Raw genomic sequence first — 23,196 nt, forward strand, 5'->3', positions numbered from 1 at the left:
AAATCGTTACCTTGTCTATTCCATATTAAAGTATATATACAAGGTGAAACCCGGACTTTCCACACTAAATAGAAAGCTCGGACTAAACAAAAAGCACAAAGCAAGCACAGAGTTTTTGCTACAAAACTCAGACAAGCCTAATCTATACAAAACTCAGACAAAGCTAGTCTAAAAATAAACTCTTTCCAAAATAAACTCTTTCTAGCCAATAAACTCTTTCTAGACAATAAACTCTTTCTAGCCAATAAACTCTTTCTAGACAATAAACTCTTTCTAGACAATAAACTCTTTCTAGCCAATAAACTCTTTCTAGACAATAAACTCTTTCTAGACAATAAACTCTTTCTAGCCAATAAACTCTTTCTAGACAATAAACTCTTTCTAGCCATAAACTCTTTCCAAAACATAAACTCTTTCCAAACTTTGGACATTGTTCAATAAAGACCCTAAATGCTGGAAGCCTTGCACTTGTCACCCAAAAGTGCATTAACAAACTCCCCCTTGATCAGTGCATGGTCTTCATTGAACTTGAGATCTTCAAACTTCCATTGGTAACATGGGAGTCATGCACTTATCACCTAAAGTGCATTAACAAACTCCCCCTTGATCAGTGCATGGTCTTCATTGGACTTGAGATCTTCATCCTTTCTTCGAGAGCTGCTTCCTGCCCAGACCTTGTTCTTCACACAGAACTGAACCAACTTGATGGACTGGTCAGCTAGAACACGATCTTCTTCATTGTATTTTAGAGGCAGGCGCCGAAGCTTCTTCAGATGTGCTCCCCTTAAGTTTGCAAGCCAAATCAGATCCAGCACCTTAGCAATCTCCTCCATCACTTTCGTTTTAGAAATCACTGATTCCCCAGTCTTGAGATGCACGAGCCAGATGCACACAGCTTCTCCAAATATTCCATCTTGAGATGAACGATCCAGATGCACACAGCTTCTCCAATCTTTCATCTTGAGATGAACGATCCAGACCTGAAACACTTAACCCAGGATTAAGAAACTTGACCCCGAAGATATCGGCCCAAACCTGGATCCCAAAAATTAACTTCCAATACCCCAGAATAAACAATTGAAATATTAAACAATCAATATTTAATAACTTATTTAAACAATTTTCACAACCCTAGAGTATACTTAATATGATAACTCGCACATAGAAACAAGAAAGCAAAATCTTTTTGTGATTTTTCAAATTTTGACTGAAAAGGAAATAAAACCTAGAACGTATTTACACTAAATATCTTTTTGTGAAGTCGGAGCAAAGGAATCATATCGGTTTTTCTGTCGGTATCCAACACAAAAACCATAGCATTTAGCTTTAATGTTTTAGACTAATGTTGACAGTTCAAGACGTTCAACGGTATTGTGGTCCACTTAAGTTTTAGCACGCTTTCGAACACTGTTTTCGAGATATGTAATTAAGTGTATTAGGCTGACAATAACTGTGTTTACCCACCTCAGAATATACTCCCGTATCAAGGTATGCGCGAGAGATCATCTTACTGGTGAGTATACCATTTATCATCTGTTTTGACGTATAAGCTTATGTGAGATACTCACTTATTTGGTTTCAGATGCAAAGGGCACAGGAGCAAGTCGTTTGTGATAGAATCACTTATTGAGGATAGACTTGACTCCCGCAAGATTTTGAGGGACATGTGATTGTTTATCACTTATTTGGGTCAGATGCATCATGTTTTGAAGATATTTACACGTATGTATGGTATCATGGAAGATCTAGACTTGCGTCCCCGTTGTTTTCGGTAAAAGAAGCAACCATGATACCCAGATGATAAACAGCATAAAGACCACGTATCTCAGAATCTCGGCAATCTATCAAACGAAATTACGGTACCAAGACCATATATCCGAGAGATGCGCCACACGAGTTACGCAGTTCGTTATGTTTATATGCCAAAGACAGGTTCTTATTCACGCGTAAAACCTACCGATGCAACGTATAATGAAGCTGTCACATTTAATAGTTAATCTCATATATATATAGCCATAATCCTGCACCAGATACGACTAGCCGATGTACTATCATTTCCCTTATATCTCAACACGACTTCATTTTTGATTTTTCAAATGTTTTTGTATTTTTCTGAAATTTATCCTACAACTAAGTAAAATATTTTTGGAGTTTTTCAATATTTCGAAAGCGGTAAGAACTATACAGAAAAGATAAAATAAAGTTTCTATGCGAGTTTGGAAAGCATTTTACTCTGGGTTGATCATGCCAATCATTCGGACCAGATTTTCAAATCTAGCCCGATCGAATGTTTTCGTAAACAGGTCGGCAAGATTATCCAAGGTGTCTACCCTAACCACTTCAATTAAACCCTTCTCAGCACAGTCGCGAATAAAGTGATGTACTCGGCCTCGCACGTGGATAGAGAAACGGCAACGTACTCGGCCTCATTTGCTGCTGAATCCACAAAACCTGAGCACACCAGCTTGAAGCAGCAATGTACTCGGCCTCGCACGTGGATAGAGAAACGGCAACTTGCTTTTTGCATTGCCAAGAGACAAGACGGTTTCCAAGAAGTTGTGCGCCACCAGAGGTTGACTTTCTGTTCATCCGGCACCCTCCAAAATCTGCGTCAGCATACGCCATCAAATCCAGACCACCTTCAGCTGGATACCACAATCCAAGCTTAGGCGTTCCTTTCAGATATCTGAAAATACGCTTGACAGCTTTCAAGTGCGACTCCTTCGGAGTTGGTTGGTACCTAGCACACAAACAAACAGAGAACATAATATCTGGTCGTGAAGCAGTAAGATACATCAATGAACCTATCATTGCTCGATATAGAGTCGGATCCACTTCAGGATCTTTCTCATCATCGGGTGAAAGCTTGAGATTTGTTGGTAGAGGCGTGTCATAGGGTAAGCTATCTTCCAATCCAAATCTCTTGAGAATCTCGTCGACATAGTTTGTCTGGTGTACATACGTCCCGGTTTTTTCTTGACTCACTTGAAGACCTAGAAAGAATGATAACTCGCCCATCGCGCTCATTTCAAACTTTGACTTCATCACCTTCTCAAACTCTCGACACAACTCTTCATTTGAAGAACCAAAGATTATGTCATCAACGTAAATTTGCACGATCAGAAAATCTCCCCCTTTCTTCAAAATGAACAGTGTGGAGTCGATTGCACCACGCGAGAACCCGTGCTCCAAAAGATGCTTTGACAACGTCTCGTACCATGCTCGAGGAGCCTGATGGAGACCATAGAGAGCCTTGTCCAACAAATAGACCTTGTTGTCTAACCCTGGAGCTTCGAAACCCGGCGGTTGGGACACATACACAGTTTCATGCAATTTCCCGTAAAGGAAGGCGCTTTTCACATCCAACTGATAGACTTTGATACGCATGTGTGCAGCAAAGGCTAGAAACAAACGAATAGCTTCCAGTCTTACCACCGGTGCATAAACTTCTGTATAATCAATCCCTTCTTCCTGATTGAAGCCTTGAACAACCAACCGTGCTTTGTTTCTGACAACGACACCCTTATCGTCTTTCTTGCACTTGAAAACCCATTTCGTGTTGATTGCATGCTGGCCCTTAGGAAGATCGACCAAATTCCACACCTTTAACTTGTCGAACTGAGCTAACTCTTCTTGCATCGCCTCACACCAAGAATTATCCTTCAGAGCCATTTGATAGTTCTTCGGCTCTATCTGAGAGATAAAACATTCGTGCAGGCTAAGATTGTAGATTTCTTCTTTCTTGATAGCAGAGAACAGACATTGCATCTCTGAAATGCTTCTTCGCGTTTTCACTCCCGCAGTTGGATTCCCAATAATATTATCAACAGGATGATGAATATTTGTTCTTGGAACTGGGATTGCAGGAGCTTGAAGATTGTTTCCCAAATTTGATTGTATCTCCCCCTCAGCATTTGCATTACTACTAGAAGCTCCACCATTGCCAGAAGACGCGTCAACATTTGGATATGCTAAAAAGTCAACGTATAGATCTCCACTTGTAGTTTGAGCAGCTGCATTGGGGATCTGCTCAGCAACAACATCATTTACGATCGAAGAATCGGCGACTGGAACATTCGAAGACACATTAGTAGGAATACTTGCTCTCCAGCTCGCATCCACTTCATCTTGGTTCACAAGATGTGTGTATACAACCTCCGAATCTTCTTCTGAAACATCAGGAAGATCAAACGAATCAAATAAATTTATCATAATCATAACCGCTTTTGGGACCGAATTCGGACGGTGGAGGATCGAAACTCAAAGGAGTTATATCAAACACGATCTCCACTGTTCGTTTCTTGATGTTATAAACGCGTTTGTTTGGAGTTCCATTGGCATAACCCAAGAAGAACCCAATTTCACCAACTTCCCCCATTTTCGGAGTATCTTTGGTGCGTTTGATAACACACTTAATCCCAAAAGGCTGAAAACCGGATAAGTTCGGTTTCCTGTTTTCAAGTAATTCATAACATGTTTTATCTTCTCTTTTAACAGTAAGCACATGATTTAACACATAACATGCAGTGTTTACCGCCTCGGCCCAGAAGAAAATTGGCAATTTTGATTCAGAAAGCATAGTGCGGGCCGCCTCAATCAGGGTACGATTCTTCCGTTCTGCAACTCCGTTCTGTTGAGGAACATATGGAGCGCTGAACTGATGAATTATTCCCATTTCCCGACATAACTCATCCATATACTGATTCTTAAACTCAGTGTCGTTGTCACTTCGGATTTTCTTAATAGGAAGTGAATAATTTTTCTCAAGTTGTTTGAATAAATCTCTTAAAATACCAGCGGTTTGATCCTTTGTTTTTAAGAAAAATACCCATGAGTAACGTGAGAAATCGTCAGTGACAACTAAGCAATAAGACATACCACCAATGCTAGCAACATGGATCGGGCCGAAAAGATCCATGTGAAGTAACTCAAGTGGTTTTTGGATAAAGTTAACTGTTTTCGGTTTATGAGGCTTTCGTTTGATTTTTCCTTTTTCACATGATTCACATTTGTTGTGCATATTAAAACTACATAAAGGAACCCCCAACACCAAGTTGTTTTTCACTAAGTGGTTCATTTTTCGCAGATGCACGTGGCCCATTCTCCTATGCCAGATATACGATTGATCTTCAGTCGCCTTTGAAAGTAGACAAGTCACTGGAGCAGATGAGTTAACCAACGGGCGCATGTCCATGACATATGTGTTATTCACCCTTGGAGCCCTCATAACGATCCAATCTTCAGGAACAACACATCCTGGACGCAATACGAAGCAAGCTTTATCAGTTAACAGCATCGTGTACTTGTTATCACAGATTTGAGAAACCGACATCAAGTTATGCTTCAGTTCTTCAACGTAGTTCACTTTGTGCAGCGTGATTTTTCCATTCGACACGGAGCCTTCACCGGTGATATAACCACCCTTTTCACCGGCAAAATTCACATAACCACCACGAAATTGTTTAAAATTGTTCAATAATTCTTTATTTCCTGTCATGTGTCTGGAACAGCCACTATCGATATACCAAATATAGATAGCCCTCTTCAGCTGCTCCTCAATGCCAGCCATGAATGCATAAGCCTCGTTTTCCACGGAGTTTTCTTCCAATCTTTTAGCTTCTGCATCCGCAAATTGCTGCATTTCAGCTGTGGAGATGTTGAATTCAAAGCGTTCTCCTTTTTCTCCATCTTCTGTCTTGCTAGGCTTCTCAACAGTCTCTTCGATCGAAGGACTTTCATTCTCAGTAACATTCCCCGAATCCAACTCTTCCCCAAGAACTTCAGCTACAACTGCAAGCTCCTCAATGCTTGTCTCTTCAACCACCTCTTCATACACTTCTTCGTTCACAATTTCAGCTATAAAAGCTTGTGACACAATAGCTCCTGAGATGTCTTCCAAAGCACAACCCCAGTCATAAGGCTCAGTCACACTCTGTAAAGGTTGAGCCACCATAGCATTGTTTATCGAAGATGTGGTATTTTTAGACCCACTTGAACGAGCACTTGAGTTGGAGGCAGCATTTGATGTATTGTTTTGAGGTCTTGAGTTGTTTCCTCGGGAGTTGTTGACAGATCTTTCCATCTTCGGCTTTCGACAATCACGTGCGAAATGCCCGTAGATCCCGCAGTTGTAACATTTTACCTTTGACATGTCGACCCCCATTCGAGTCTTTGTCTGACCTCCTATGAACTTCCTACCCGTCTTCAGAAGAAACTTCTTCGCTCTACGGACTAACAGAGCCATATTGAGCTGTAGATCAAGTTCTTCCATCTCGTCTTGAAGGATGCCAACAGTTTCCCAAGACAGAAATTCTCGTATGCAGTCATGAAGGATGCCAACAGACTCATGTTTTCTTCAATCATCTTTAAACAGCTTGCATCTATCTTAGGAATGTTCACACTTGTTCCTTGAGATTTCTGAGCGCTACTAGAAGAGTACATCCCTTGATTTGAATTGGTTGTTCCGCTTGAACTGACATTGTTGCTTATGAAGGCGTGTTCACTTGCAGGACCTTCATTTTCCGAATACAAAGCAACACCGACTCCACCATTACTACCCTTATCCGTTGGTTTCGAAGCCTTATACAACTGAGGATCTTGGATCTTCTCGAATTCAGATGCTTGATCTTCCATATTCCAAGCGTAACCCCTCAGCTTCTGAACAACTTCTTCCAATGTAAGCTCTTCGTAGAGAACACCCTCTCTGATCAAAGCGGTGTACATATTCCATTCTCTCGAAAGACAATTCAGAAACTTCTCAACCTTCTCGAATTCAGTGTAGATACCCTCTTTACTTCTATCAAGTTCGCTCAGCAGATGATAAAATCGATTCACTGTGTCATCAAATGACTCATTCTTCAAAGCCTTGAACACAACGAATTGAGTCTTCAAACGTTCGAGACGTCGTTTCTTGTACATTTCGTTTCCTTCATATCGCTGGATCATGCTATCCCACAATTCCTTTGAGCTATTTCTCTTGCGGAACGTATGAAGTATAGATTGTGTCATTGCCATCGTTATCATTGACATAGCTTTCTCTTCACAATCATAAAACTTCTTCTGGTCGTCAGTAAGCGCCAAGTACGTATCAATCGTCAACGTACGTACTGGAGTAGCACCACATCCTTTAACAATGCATAACCAGATCTTGATGTCTTTTGCTCGAACATATCTTTCAAAACGCTCCTTCCACTCAGGAAAATCAAGTTCGTTGACCAACAAAGGAGGTTTGTCGTTACTTCCTACCTCAGCATTGTGCTTGAGGCTTTGCACCATCGTAGTCAGATTGTTGTTTGCCATTTCAGAAAACAACAGAGAACTTCCAAGCAGTGAAGTGAGCTATAGTCAGAGTGTGTACCCGGATCACAGAAACCTGAAATAAACACAAACAGAGAAACTCGGACTACACTGTTAGAAACTTAACCTCAGACACCCTAAGAGATAAATATTAAAGTCGGACTATATATATGTTAAAATATCTCGGACAGGACAAAATCAATTAAACTCAGACTCAACGAGACAAAGTTAAAACTCGGACCAGAATTTAAAACCTCAGACTAAAGACTACCTATATAATAAACTCGGATACTAAATAAATAATTAAACTATGACACTTAATAAAATGAAACTAAATTCGGACTTAAAGGAAAAACTAAACTCGGACCTATATATTGTATAGATTAATCTCGGACCAAACAACCTACAATACTAAACTCGGACTTAAGTTAATAAGAAACTCGGACCGACTCTTGACTTATATATAATATAATACTAAAAGTCGGACTAATATATATCAATTTTCTCGGACTCACTAATATATATATAAACTCGGACACAAGGGAACTTCGGCTATATATATATATATATTAAACTCGGGTATAATGTAATTCTAAACAAACTCAGACTTGAGATAACACTCAGACTCAAGTTTAAACTCGGACTCAAAACTTAATTTAAACTCGGTTATAACCAAAATTCTAAAACTCAGACTCAAGGATTTACTATATCAAACAAAATCGGACACCTAGTAAAAACAAAATAAACTCAGACACTTAGAAAATAAACTCAGACAAGATAAAAACTCAGACACAATTTACCTAAAATAGACAGATTCGGACAAACCTAAACACAAACTCAGACTCTACTACCCCTAAATGGAAAACTCAGACTAGGAAAAAACTCAGACTGATTTGAAACTCAGACAAGTTTCAAAACTCAGAAGAAACCAATCTTCGGAGTATCTCCCCAATGTGACTACACACTGGTTCAACAATACCCCGGAGACACAAACACAAAGTGTAAACCTCAGACCAAGCTTCCAAAGATCAAAACTCAGAATCTTTATCTCCTTCAAAGCTCTGTATGAACAAGAACAAAATCCCCTGTAAAAACCCAGATGAAGAAAACACTAAAAACTCACTAAACTACTCAAAATCCATCATCCAAACCCTAGAAATGAATGAAGAATCATGAATAACACACAAAAACTCACTAAAATCTCACTAAACCCTATCAAAGTATGAACTAATCTCACCAAAACCTTCAAACTAAGAACACCTACAGTAGTATGAGCACACTGCTCTGATACCACTTGTAAGGCCTTCTAATCCAAGATCTCACTCAGCTAAAGCAACCAAAAGGTGTGCGGAATCCACCTGATGATCAACCACTGTAGATGAACACAAGAATGCAAGGATTTGAGAGAGAAATCAAGAATACACTGAGTATTCTTGATGAAGATGAATGACGTCACTCACACAAAGCGCCGCCAGACAAAGAGCACAATGATTAGGGCACAGAAATTCACACAGAAATCGTTACCTTGTCTATTCCATATTAAAGTATATATACAAGGTGAAACCCGGACTTTCCACACTAAATAGAAAGCTCGGACTAAACAAAAAGCACAAAGCAAGCACAGAGTTTTTGCTACAAAACTCAGACAAGCCTAATCTATACAAAACTCAGACAAAGCTAGTCTAAAAATAAACTCTTTCCAAAATAAACTCTTTCTAGCCAATAAACTCTTTCTAGACAATAAACTCTTTCTAGCCAATAAACTCTTTCTAGACAATAAACACTTTCTAGACAATAAACTCTTTCTAGCCAATAAACTCTTTCTAGACAATAAACTCTTTCTAGACAATAAACTCTTTCTAGCCAATAAACTCTTTCTAGACAATAAACTCTTTCTAGCCATAAACTTTTTCCAAAACATAAACTCTTTCCAAACTTTGGACATTGTTCAATAAAGACCCTAAATGCTGGAAGCCTTGCACTTGTCACCCAAAAGTGCATTAACAAACTCCCCCTTGATCAGTGCATGGTCTTCATTGAACTTGAGATCTTCAAACTTCCATTGGTAACATGGGAGTCATGCACTTATCACCTAAAGTGCATTAACACTTCAACAATTAACCTGCAACATGTATTAAAATAGAGTTCAATGCAAAAGCAAAGGCGAGTATACAAGTTTGTTTACATAGCATAATAGAATAAAAACTCATATCCAACATGTTACTTGTTACTTAATGAATAAATTTACTAGCAATGCAATTTTTGGCGTACAATATGATCAAACCCAAGAATACAACGCATACAATAGCCTAATCCCAATAGTTTAGCGGGGTGGTAATGTTTACCTTAACAATTATAGCGCTATAGGATTAACGCCCCGCCCGCTATTCTATTGGGTATATCTGTCACTCCCCAACCGATGGCGGAAACATCGGGATGGGGTGTGACACCCATGAAGAAGGTTACAACCTTCTTCACATGTGAAGGTTCGTCGACTTCCTGAAGCTTCGTCACACATGTGTTAATTTCGTCGACCACTTCAGTATATAAACAGCAAGACTGAAGACACAAAAGAGAGAGAGACAGAACTGAGTGAGAACCCAAGAGAACTGAGAGAGAGTTTTAGTGTGTTAATCATATATTGTGTAATTTTGTACTTGAACTCTTCTCATCTATATACAAGTGTGTTAAACAGTGAATCTACGTGTCTTGTATCTCGTGTTCTTGTCGATCTCGATCTCGGTTTGCTTTCCCGGTTGGATTCCGCACAACCGGGTTGGTTTGTACACAACGATTAGGCGACTAGATCCTCCCCTAGCCGGACCTACAAGTGGTATCAGAGCCTTGGCTCTTCTCCTTGTTAAAACCGAGTTGTCTTCGGGTGTTTTTCGGGTCTATGAAGTTTTTATTTTTCTTGAAAAATTCTGTTTAAAGCTTTAAAAATCTTGATATTTTGCTGATAGTTCATAAGAAAACCTTGTTTAAATTGTTTTGTGAATGGAGTGTTAAGGTTTTTAGTGAAGTTTCTAGCAAAATCGTGTTTCGTAAATTTCTCCGGTCACCGGAATCATCATATATTTGACCAGAAACTTCATACCTTCATGAAACATTCAAAAAGTTCATATGTGTTCACTTTTTGATCTTTCACGAATTCACTGTTGAAGTTGTTGTTAAATTAAAAAATATATATCTTGTTTGAAAATGATGTTTTCAAGGTATGGTAAGTTGTGAGTTGGTAGACTAGAGTGTTCTAATGTTAGACAAAGATGATGAACAAAATGGGTTTTTGAAAGAGTATGGTGTGGATTTGACCAAAAGCTTATGTGTGTCAGTAGAAAAGATAAGATTTTAGTTTGAGAAATATCTTCATTAACCTTCCCCACTCTTCAACCTTCCCCACACATTTAACCTTCCTCACTCATGAACCTTCGCTCCACAATTTAACCTTCGGCACCATCCTCAACCTTCCCCACTCATCAACCTTCCCCACTCATTAACCTTCCCCACTCTTTAACCTTCCTCGACCACACATCAGATTCAACCTTCCCCACACATTTAACCTTCCTCGACCACACATCAGAGCTTTAACCTTCCCCAAATTTAACCTTCCTCGTCCAGTTCCAAATTTAACCTTCCCCGCATGAATTAACCTTCCCCACCATATTTAAACCTTCGCTAACTCTTAACCTTCCTCACCTCAACCTTCCCCACCGCAACCTTCCTCACATACAATCAAACTTCGCCACTGAGTCCCACTCACTTCAACCTTCCTCACCTCAACCTTCCTCATCATTTAACCTTCGTCGTCGAACATTCACTTGTGATAATTTTAACAGAAGCCTTTTAAATCATATTTAACTGTTTGTTTTGTGTGATTTAATCAGGTTTTCATCAATAGACATCTAAAATGAATCCGAATTGGTGGGGTAATCCGTCTACTGCAGAAAGTAAGTATAGAAGCACGGGTTTGTCGCCATCGTGGGCCGAATCTCCCGCACCCGTTTCTTCACAAGCAAATGCAATTTCGACGGGTCAATGGGCGTTTGTTTCAAATCAAACTCCAAGTACTCAAAGCATTCTTTTAAGCGAAAGCGAGACCGGAAGTCTAAATCGCCCACCGAAATTGATGCACATAAACGAATATCCTGGATGGGTTGATAGATTTCATACATACGTCCTTGGGCAAAACACAGAATTGTGGTTACGTTTTACCACAGATTTCGATCAAGCTATCGAGACTGCCGCTTCAACTGCTGCTACATTTGCTGATCTTCCAGAAGATCAGAAAAAGGCATATGATTTGGAAAAGAAAGCATATGCCATTCTCACTCAGGCATTGAGCAAGGATATTTATCATCAATTTGTCAGCTTCAAAACGACAAAGAAATTATAGGATGCGTTGAAGACAAGAGGGGTAGGAAATGAAGCAACACGCCAATTGCGACACGACTTACTCAAGAAAGAGTTTGATGGCTTCACGTGTATGGAAAAGGAATCCTTGGGAGATATGACTAGTCGGTTCTATCATTTGCTTACTAAATTGGGTACTTATGGGGTAGTAACAACTCCAGCAGAGGTAGTGAAAAAGTTTGCAGATGCGTTGCCACCTCAATGGAATAGTTTCTTGGAGATTCTGAAATATAATGGAGTGTTAGCTACAACAAACATCAATGACTTCATACAGCTCTTGGAAAACAAAGATCAGGAAGAAACCTTAAAGGCAAAAAGGGTTCCAGTACTATAGAATCCTGATATGTATTATGGAACTTCCAGTACTTCTTTTGCAAGACCCGTTTCACATGCTCCACTTCAAACGACATTTGTTACTAGCACAGATTTATATGGGAATCCAATACAAGTCCCAGTAAAGCCAGCTCCAACAACAGACTTGTATGGAAATCCTGTACAACCAGCTCCACAACAACAAGTCTATCGGCCACCTACCGTAGCAACTGACTTATACGGGAATCCACTTCCTGTTCAACAACAAGCTTGTTATGGAAGCACATCATCTGCTGGTCAGCCATCTAAGCCAAACACAGTACAGCTCGACACTTCAAGCTTTTCGAAAGTCAGTGTGGAAGTAGCAAAGGAACATATGGAGCTACTAAACACTTTGGTGAGCGCGTATTGTGGGTTAGTAGAAGGTCAGATTGGAAACATTAATCTGACACAAGAAGATTATCAGCAGATTGATAAAGAGGAGATGGATTTGATGGATAAGTCAGTTGCTACGGTAGGTGGCCGATAGACTTGTTGTTGTGGTCAACAATCACATGTCCACAAATAAGTGATAAAATATCACATTTATCCGGGAGTCAAGTTCGTCTCTCTGCTGTACGAAAGTACTGACCTGTTCACGGACTTGCTCCTATGCCCTCATGCATATGAAAATCAAGTTCCTCATTAATAAGTGATTATATCACATAGGGCTTGTTTTCAAATCAAAATAAGTGAGAATCTCACATCATATACGGTCAAACAGATGATAATCGGTATACTCACCGGTAAGATAAACCCTCGTGCATACCTTGATACGGGAATGTGTCGTGATGTGGATGAACACCGGTCGGTAAGTATAAATCATACCTTAACGTATCCCCTCGCCATGATTACATCTGATAAGTTGAGCTTAAGTGGACAACAATACCGATAATCGTTATAGGATGCTTATCTAAATGTTAACTAACTGAACAACAAGAGCGTTTTGGCATGACCGTACACTGATATGATTCTCTTATCCTCGAAACTCACAAAAAGAATGTCTGTATATATTTATTTACTGCTTTCAGTCTTTACATTTCAAATATTCAAAAATACCAAAAAGATTTTAGGTGTGTTTTAATATAAACTTTATAAAATACAAAAAGATTTTATTTCTATTTTATTTTCGATCGTACGATGTTGGAGCTCGAGTCTTCGTTGCCTGAAACCTGAACGAAAACCGAATTGACTAATTCTTCATAAACGGTCGAAATTTGCAAGTTTTGAAAGTTAAAGACTAAAATTGACAAATTTGTTAAACTTTCAAACTGTCGGACGGTGTTTGATTGAAATATGGTCATACGTGTGTCACTTGTTTATACTAACTATATTCCAAGCAGTTGTTCTCATTACGCGTTTAGATTTCTTGCATGTGTAGATTCTAAAGGCAAGGAGAACATGGTCGATGACAAGCTTCGGAATGAAGACACGATGTGAAGGCACTCAAATGATGAAGATGATCGAGTTGCCGTTGACCATCCTCAACACCACATGGATCTCAAGCATTAATGATCAAGTCTTTCACGAGCATAACTCAAGGGGGAGCTTATGTTAAGGGGGAGTTTGTCAACACACTTCCTACATGAAACGGGGAGTTTGTTGATACACTCTCTGCTTTCAAGACGTGAAGACTTTGAAGATCCTTCGACATGGAAGACATGGAAGATGAACCTCACGAGTAGCGTCCAAGGGGGAGTTTGTTGATACATATTATGTGGTCGCGACTCAGTTCGGTTCAACTTGGTTTTGACACGGTTAGGTCCGGCTCAAGCCCGACGTCACGACATTCCTCCGTCATGCGTCCCAGAGTTCGACACGCGAAGCACGGAGAGCCGCGGACCGTTTCCCGTTTACACATCATCATGACATCATCATGATGATGTCAAGACTTTGACTAAGCTTCACAAATCAGAAACAAGTTGAATTGGAATCGTATGCATGCATGTAATTTGAGTTTGGGCCAATCAGAAAACAATGCATGGGCCTTAACAGTTTGACGAAACGCTCCTTGCGCCCAAGCCCATTATTGGCGAAACACATTGGATGTCGACGAAACAAAAGTGTTTCGTCGACCAAGATTACATTTCGTCGAGCATGTTGTGTTTCACCAAGCCTTTGATTCGCCAAGTCTGATTCGTCAAGTCTTAGTCTGTTTCGTTGTGTGTAGTGCTATAAATAGTCTGTTGTTAGACAGAAAATGTAGAGAACACAAGAAGAGAACACACAGAGAGTACACACACACGAGAGTTTGAGAGAGTTTATAGAATACATCTGTAAACATTGAGTTTGTAACCGAACCTTTCATACGTATTAATACAGAGGTGTTAATCGGTGAATATTGCGTGTCGTGTATTTGCGTGTTCTATCTCGGTTTGCCTTTCCGGTTGGATTCCGCACAACCGGGTTGGTTAGTATACAAGGATTAGGCGACTAGATCCTCCTAGCCGGACCTACAATCCTACACATATTGAAATTTATCTTACACAACTCGTAATTCATCCTACACACCTTGTAATTCATCCCACACTTTAAATTAATTTTTTTCTTCTTTGAAAAAAAAAATATTTTTTTGAAAATAAGTTAAAAATTTAATGTAGTTAGCTAATAAAAAGGAAGACTACCAATTAATGATCTATGTAAGATTACCAATATACCCTTACACTAATATTAAATACAAAAATTAAATGAAGTAAACTGAAGGATTCTTATTGGTTGAAGTTTCTTCTTTTTTATTCTTACAAAAAAATTCTTCTCAATTGAACTCTCCACTATATATATATATATATATATATATATATATATATATATATATATATATATATATATATATATATATATATATATATATGTATGTATGTATGTATGTATTCTATTTAGTTTATGTTTGAATAGGCCTAATCCATGTGTTAGGTTTTAAGTCTAATTTGCTTGTTTAGTATATATGGGCCTAGCCCAAATGTCTTTGTATAAGTGGGTCTAATCCAATTATTTTAGTTAAGTGGACCTAGCCCAAATGATTTTGTTTAAAGCAGGTAAGCCCAAATTGATGTGCAAGAGTGGGCCTAGCTCAAAATTGTTTTTTAAGAGTGGGCCTAGCCCAATTTAGTTTATAAAAGTGGGCCTAGTCCAAAAAGGTTATGTAAGAATGGGCCTAGACCAAACTAACTTCTAAAAAGTGGATCTAGCCCATGTTAGTTTATAAAGAGTGGGTTTTAGCCCAAGTATTCTTGTAAAAGTGGGCTTTAGCCCAATTTAACTAAAAAGTGGGTTTTAGTCCAAATATTTTGTAAAAGTGGGCCTAGCCCAATCTTATTTGGGAAAAGTGGACTTAGTCCAAATTTAATTTATGGACTCTTTTTAGTCTAAATTATATGGGCTTGATCCATAATCAATCATATTTGTATTTTTATAAAAATCTAATTTTTATAAAAATTATTACTTATGTCAATATTTAATCTTTCTAATGCATAAGATTTTTAAAGTGTGTGTGACGGCTCGTATTTTTGTTATGCCTATTTCCTTGGTGTCGATTTGGTTTATTTGTGTCGTTCGTTCCGTTTATGTCGTTTATTCGTCTGTGCCATATATTTTATTTTGTCCGAATTTGTCAAAAGTGTCCATATTGTCCAAAGTGTCCGAATTGTCCGATTGTTTATGTCCAAGGATGGACATTCCATTTTTATAGTTTTCGTTTTCCAAGTTTTAATATATATACTTTTGTAATTTTTGTGGAAGTGTATAGTTTTGTATTTATTCCTACATGAACTAAATACATAATATACATACAAAAATATATAATTATGATACTTGATGAATCCTTAAAGTATAAATTTTATCTAAAATATATACTTTGTCATTTTTAGTTTAGAAATCTTTATAAAATATGAACTTATAACTTCTTGTCCAAAAATTCGTTTAATCAAGTTTAAAGATTTCAAGTTGTTTTCTAGTCACCAATTCCTTTGTTTAACACTTTTTGATTATAACCAAATTTATAAAAATTTTGCCACAGTTTCCTTTAAACTATGGAATTTTCCCCGTTATATTATTTATGACAAATAATATTTATTTTTGGGTTTTTGAATAGTTATTGTTTCGTTCTACTGGAATGCTGTACACTTCCACAGGATTACTACTGTACTTTTCTGCAGACTTGGACAATTTGGTTTTTAATTGGAATTTTCTAAATAATATAAGGCACATGTTATTTTAGACAAAGTTTTTATAGAATATTTGTGCAGACATATCTTTATGTCTCGTTTTTTTATCGTGTCAAACTGTACCGCGACTAGTTCTGACAAGTATTGTCTGTTCGCGTTTCTACCGTATGTCTAGGATATACTTTCTAATCGTAACGGATTTGTTATCATAATAAGATATGATTTTTATAATTCCTAGACTTTTAAGACTTAATCAAATAACGGCTGGATGTCAGTTTTTAGGAAATCGCCTAGTCTCATGGCAGTGCAAGAAGCAGACTTGAGTCGCTACATAACCTGTGAAGCCGAATACATTGCTGCCTCAAGTTGTTGCTCCCAAGTCCTGTGGATCCAACAACAAATGCGCGACTATGGTTTTGAATTCCTATCGACTCCTATTTTCGTTGATAATTCTGCTGCCTTACAGATCACTAGAAATCCTATGTAGCATTCTAAGACCAAACACATCGAGATCAAATATCACTTCATACGTGATTGTTTTGATAAAAGACTTATCGATGTTGTTAAGGTCCACACCAATGACCAACGTGCCGACCTTTTTACCAAAGCTTTTGACAAATCACGATTTGACTATTTACTAATGCTAAACGGCGTTAAGGTCAAGCCAGAGTAAAACCAACATCGGAAAATCATTTTTGTAAATATTTGTTTGTGTTTTCTTAATTTCTCGTACATTTTGCATTTTAGGGTGAGTAAATTCGAAAAATACAAAAACATTGAAAAAATTCAAAAATATAAAAACATCGAAAAATTTAAAAAACACAAAAACAATAGAAAAACAAAAATGAGTTTCCTGGTGAGCAAAAGAGAAAATGATAGTACATCAGTGGTCTGTCGAAACCTCTTTAAACTTAAAATGAAAATGATAAGCAACTCAATATAAGATGTATCGGTAGGCTCACAATCATTTTAAAGTGTGCAGGGTGATATAAACCTAAATCAACTGAAGACTGTGTGGGAACTGCTCATTGGCATATGGTCTTGGTACCAAAATTTTGTTTGATATATTGCCGAGGTTCTGAGATATACGTGGTCTTTATGCTGTTTATCATCTGGGTATCATGGTTGTTTCTTTTACCGAAAACAACGGGGACGCAAGTCTCGAGCTTCCATGATACTATACATACGTGTACATTCATACAAACATGTATATAATACATGATGCATACGACCTCAATAAGTGATAATCAATCACATGTCCCAATCAATAAGTGATAAAATATCACAGTTTATCCGGGAGTCAAGTTCGTCTCTTTGTCGGTACGATGGTACCAACCTGTTCACGGACTTGCTCTTGTGCCCTACATGCATCGAATATCTAGTTCCTCATCAATGAGTGATTTTATCACATAGGGCTTGTATTCATTCTAAAATAAGTGAGTATCTCACATCATATACGTTGAAAACAGATGATAAATGGTATACTCACCAGTGAGATGAACCCTCGTGCATACCTTGATACGGGAATGTGTCGTGTGTGGATGAACACCGGTCGGTAAGTATAAATCATACCTTAACGTATCCCCTAACCACGAGTACATCTGATAAGCTGAGCTTAAGGGGACAACAATACCGATAATTGTTATAGGATGCTTATGTAAATATTAACTAATTGAACAACAAGAGTGTTTTGACGTGACCGTACACTGATATGATTCTCTTACCCTCGAAACTCGCAAAAAGAATCTTTGTATATATTTATTTACTGCTTTCCGTCTTTACATTTCAAATATTCAAAAATACCAAAAAGATTTTAGGGGTGTTTTAATATAAACTTTATAAAAACCAAAAAGATTTTATTTCTATCTTATTTTTTATTGCCCGATATTGGATCTCGAGTCTTTACCACCTGAAGCTCGATCGAAACCAAAACAATTGCATCCTAAATGGTCGTAGTTAACAAGTTTTGAAAGTTTAAATATGTAGGACCGTGCTTCTGGACCGAAACCGTGATTAGTGTGAGATTAGTTCAAGACGGGAGAGATTAGAGATGGATAAACAAAATTTCTTTGTATTAATCGGTAGTAAAACATTACAAATTGGCCCGATTACAAGATAACCGAACTAATACCAAAGGAGTATACATCCGGGGAGAGACCAAGTGGTGATCTCTCCCCCAAACCACACAACTCACTGTGACCTCTCTCAAATAAGGTCACTCTCTATCTCTCTCTAGTTTGCAAATGACAAAATGGTTGCTATTTATAGCCACATCCCCTTTGTCTAGCAAACACACATGGTCAAACAAATAACCCTCTCGTTTGACCACTTCAAACGAGCGGGTCAATACACGTTCGTTTAACCGTTTCACTAACTATTACAAATTCAGCATAAAATAAATCTAATCTATTCGACAAGCATCAGACACAAAATCTGCATCAACAAAATCTAAAATAGTTCAAATTTTACAACTTTCAAACTGTTGTCGGTCGGTGTTTGATTGAGAGTTGGTCATATGTGTGTCGTTTGTTTATGTTGATTATATTCCAAGCGGTTGTTCTCATTACGCGTTTAGCTTTCTTGTATGTGTAGATGCGGCATCCGAACCAGCTAAAGGCAAAGAGAACGTGTTAAATGACGAGCCTTGGAATGAAGGCACGACATGGATGCAATCAAAGGATCAAGATGATCGAGTTGCTGCTGACCACTTCTCAACACCGCAAGGATCTAAAATTCGAAGATCAATGTTTCACGAGCAACATTCAAGGGGGAGTTTGTTGATACACTCCCTGTTCGTGACTTGTGAAGACTTTAAAGATCCGACGATATTGTGAAGTCGAACCTCACGAGCAGCATCCAAGGGGGAGTTTGTTGATGCACTTTATGTGGATACGGCTCGTTTCGGTTCGCACGCGTTACACGTGAAGGCCGGGGTCAAGATATCCTTCTATCTTGACCCGGTACAAGAAATCTTAACACATGTTCAACATCTGCAAGTTGTGATATCCACGAAGATTGAAGAGTCTTCGTGGGAGTCTCCTTCTCACAAAGAATGAATAGTCTTCGTGGGATTATGTTCACACGAACAATACTACTTATGACGAAGACTCCACATGGCGAAGACTACATGCGACCAAGACTTAAGGTTCGTCCAAATAATCAATGTGGACGTAGACTTATTGTGACGAAGACTCCATATCAACGAAGATTAAATGTTCGTCGAGGACTACTTACACACGAAGATTGAAGGGTTTGTCCATGTTTGATGGTTCTTTGGAATGGTCCACGAAGAATCCCTTCTCCGTGGGCCTGTTGAATGTTCATGAGTCCAGTTCCATTCTTTGTTGGACATGTGGATAGATTGGTTATAAAAGGCAGCTTGCAGAACAAACAGAGCAGACACCACAGAATAGACAGAACACAACACCGAGAGCACACACCAAAGAGTTGAGAGATTATTGTGTAATCTTGTACTCATACTTTTCTGTTTGATATATATTGAAGCTTTTAAACGTTGTATCTTGTGTTGTGTTCGTGTTCTCTTGCTTGGTTTGTACACCCACTTGGATTCCGCACTTGCGGGTGTAATCGACAATAAGGATAGGTGTTCTAGATCCTCCTCTAGGCACCTACACTTAGAATTCCTTAGACCATGTGTAGTGAGAGTAGAACTTCAAGCCCTCCCTTAAGCATTATCTGTCATGTGGCTCCTAGTCAGCAAAGGGGCTGGAAGTTAAAAAGGGATGTAATGGTATAATACCCCTTGCAATGATTAAATATTGAAATTGAATTAACAAGATAAAAATAAAAACCCATCAAAAATGTTCCATTGGTGGTTCTCTCTTCCATCCGGCGTGTTTAAGAAAACGACCAACAAAAAAAACCATCAAAAACGCCCCGGGGGCAGTGACGCAGGCGTGATGGGGCGTTTTTGGGGGAAAACGCCCAAAACCCCTTCCGGTATGGGTGTTCTTATGGGTTTATGTTTGCTAAAGTCAATAGTCAAATATAATCCACTTACTCTGTTTTTCTATTTAAGTTGCGTTAACCTAGGCTGTAATTTTATAAGCTAGCGCCTAGCTGGTTGGTGTTTAAGAAGAAAAAGTATTGTTGGTGGTTAAAAAAAAAGAAATATAATCCACTTACTACTTAAAACCGCATCAGCAAACTTTGTTTACTTACCTTTAACTTCCGTTGCATATAAATTCTGGTAAAAATCTGTCACGTGTACCGCAAATAGGGCCCACCGAAAACAGGGTGATAACAGGTTAAATCTTAAATGTTTTCTGAAACTTTATTAAAACATAACTGCCGAAAATTACTTAAGGCAATTAACAGTAATAGATATAGCAATTATATTAATTTAAGTTTGCAAATATATTTTGTTTTAAAGATACCCTTTTTTGCTTCTTGATGTTAAATTAATTTAGTTTCAGTCTTTTATAATTATTTTCAGAAGTTATAGGTTTTAAAAACTATTCATTTTTTTTTTCTTTTCAGGTTTAACTAAAATATATTTTTGTTAAAGTAGATTAAATTTGAAATTTTTAAAATTTAATGTGAACAAAAACTGAAAATGCCATTACAAACTAAACCAAAAGGAAAAAGATATCATAAAAATAAATAGAATATCGGCACTTTTCTTTATCAATATAAAGATTCATGAATCATTAATAACAAGTTTGAAAGGATTAGGTAAATACAATTCTTCATCATTTACCACAAACATTTAGAAATCTATCATAAAAGGATTTAAGATAACTACAACATTTATTTATAATCTTGCAGATTCATTTATGTGCTTGTTAATCAACTAAAGCTTAGAAAAATCGTCGTAACAACAGTTGTGATCAGTTGTGCGTTTCTGCTTAGGAGACTCCTCCAAGAACTGTACAGCAAGGTAGGAGACTCTTGACACCTTTACCAATCACGGTTCCACTAGATATTGTGGCAAAAACTTCATCTGCTACAACAGGTGCAAATTAAACAGCGACTCCACCGTCAACATCATAAACCACAGCTTTACATGCAGCGTTCCTGCAGATCGATATAGTTGGGAGTCTAGAACCAGAACATGGCTCTGTGATTTGTGGGATTCGCATAGGGTTTTCCCCTTTTCCGTTGTTCCCTTTTGATGGCTGGCCTTTAGGACCCACAGGTGCTTTCTTGGAATCCTGATTCTTCACAAATTTCTTATCCATCTGTCTTGATGCTTTGTCCGGTTTCGGGTTGGATGAAGTTGATTGCTTTATCAAGAAAAATACACAAGAGTTGAGATATTAATAAAATTAACCCTACCTATGAATTATAAGATGGAACTGGAACTGGAACTAACTCTGTATAAAAGTTAGGCATGAAAGTAATGGTAAACACACGTAGATCTAAATTTAATTAATTAAACAACGAAAACGGGAATAAAAATCTCGACTCGAATGCAATTGAAGAAAGGATTTCATCCCTGTGCTCATCAGATAACAGACAACACGACAATCCAAATGCAGCAACAAATATTCTTATTCATACAGATCCACAAATTAATTTAGCAATATATGAACTTAAGAACTTTGTCAAAATTACATTGTTAAAAAAAATTGCATACAAAGATGCAAGAAAGCGGATCTCAAATCGTGTTTGAAAATATTACCGAAATGAATATACTTACAGAGTTTCAAAAAATACGAATTATGAGCACACCATGACTCATCCCAGAACTGCACAATTGTAGAAGACCCACTGTAGCTAGCCACCACAACAACACCGTATAAGCATCATCAGGGTTGTAGGGCACTTGGAGTACCTTCATATATCATAAAACAATAAGCCCAATATGAACGTTGAACCTCATAAAATACCAAATTATATCATATACTACCTATTTAATTAGATCAAAATCAAAACTTTTATCTTCATTAAAATCCATCTTACACAGTGAGCGATATGAAAAAACAGCAAATCAAGCCCCGAAAAAATATATAGTAAATTGTAGATCCACAAATCGGCTCAAAATTTATATAAAAACTTCCTTAAATTGCGATAGATCTAGAAGGTTTTGTTAAAAGAATACAGCATTTAATTGATTAACAGTTACCTGAAACGAGATTGTCTTCCGAAATCCTTTGAACAGTCAACGATCGTTCTTCAACAGCCTGCATGATAATACCGATTCTACGTCATGAAAAAAAAAAACCAGAAACAGTTTCTGATCACAACAAGGGTTGCTCCGAACAAGTTAAGAAGAATATAGATGAAAAGAATTTAAAAATCAAATACCACTCACCGATGATTTTGACATATCGGGAGGCCAGAATTCATCAATCCCAGACGCTAGAGCAGTGGCCATCTAGTATAGTTTGACGGCTGCGGCGGGTCGATATGTGGAACTGACAAACGAAGAACAAGGAGTGTGGCTTTATAATCTTTTTAACCTAGAAAGATTTACAATTCTAACCCAATTTGTTTAATTTTACAAATCTAATCCCTCATGTCCTACTTTTTTTACACCTAATTGTCTTTATGTAGGTGAATAAAACATCCCACAAATATATTTTTTTATGCACGCCGATTCAAGTGTTGAAGACCACATGTCTCAAGTTCGAATCCGATTCAGTGGGCTCTTTGGGCGGCGGGTTTTCTTCAAAATCGGAGATGGTGGGCTTAGGCTACCCAGACAAGCGTTGGTTGTCTGTGATCGCGGGCGTTTGAGTTTTTTGCCATTGTGTTGTCACAGGTAGCTAGGTTAAAAAAAAGGTGAATAAAACATCCTGCAAGTATAAGTATTGTGAGTATGTAGGCACCAAATGAATTTAGATAGGAGTCAATAAAACATCCTGCAAGTATAATTAGAGGTTTAACCATTTCACAAATAAGTTATCCATTCGGAAGGGATAATTGTTTTAGCAATAATAGCAATATAATGTTAACTCAAATTACATAAAAACAAATTTGTGATATAGTAGCAATGATAAAAATATATACT

General features: G+C 37.8%; 1 protein-coding gene across 3 annotated transcripts in view; it reads right to left on the reverse strand.

The window, feature by feature from the left end:
* LOC110889166 overlaps positions 1-22,602 on the reverse strand; it is a 32,080-nt gene extending 9,478 nt beyond the window's left edge. For 2 of the 3 annotated variants that reach the window (XM_035979492.1, XM_035979491.1), the window contains exon 1: positions 22,498-22,602. In XM_035979492.1, the coding sequence (XP_035835385.1) occupies positions 22,498-22,560 (63 nt within the window). In that variant the 5' untranslated portion in view covers positions 22,561-22,602. Of the gene's footprint in view, positions 1-20,971; positions 21,467-21,882; positions 22,018-22,308; positions 22,367-22,497 lie in introns of those variants that run through there. The other variant, XR_002563440.2, reaches the window with a different exon arrangement.
* Positions 22,603-23,196: the final 594 nt, after the last annotated feature.

This window comes from Helianthus annuus, chromosome 11, assembly GCF_002127325.2.
Source record: "Helianthus annuus cultivar XRQ/B chromosome 11, HanXRQr2.0-SUNRISE, whole genome shotgun sequence".
In the NCBI taxonomy this organism is placed as follows: Eukaryota; Viridiplantae; Streptophyta; class Magnoliopsida; order Asterales; family Asteraceae; genus Helianthus; species Helianthus annuus.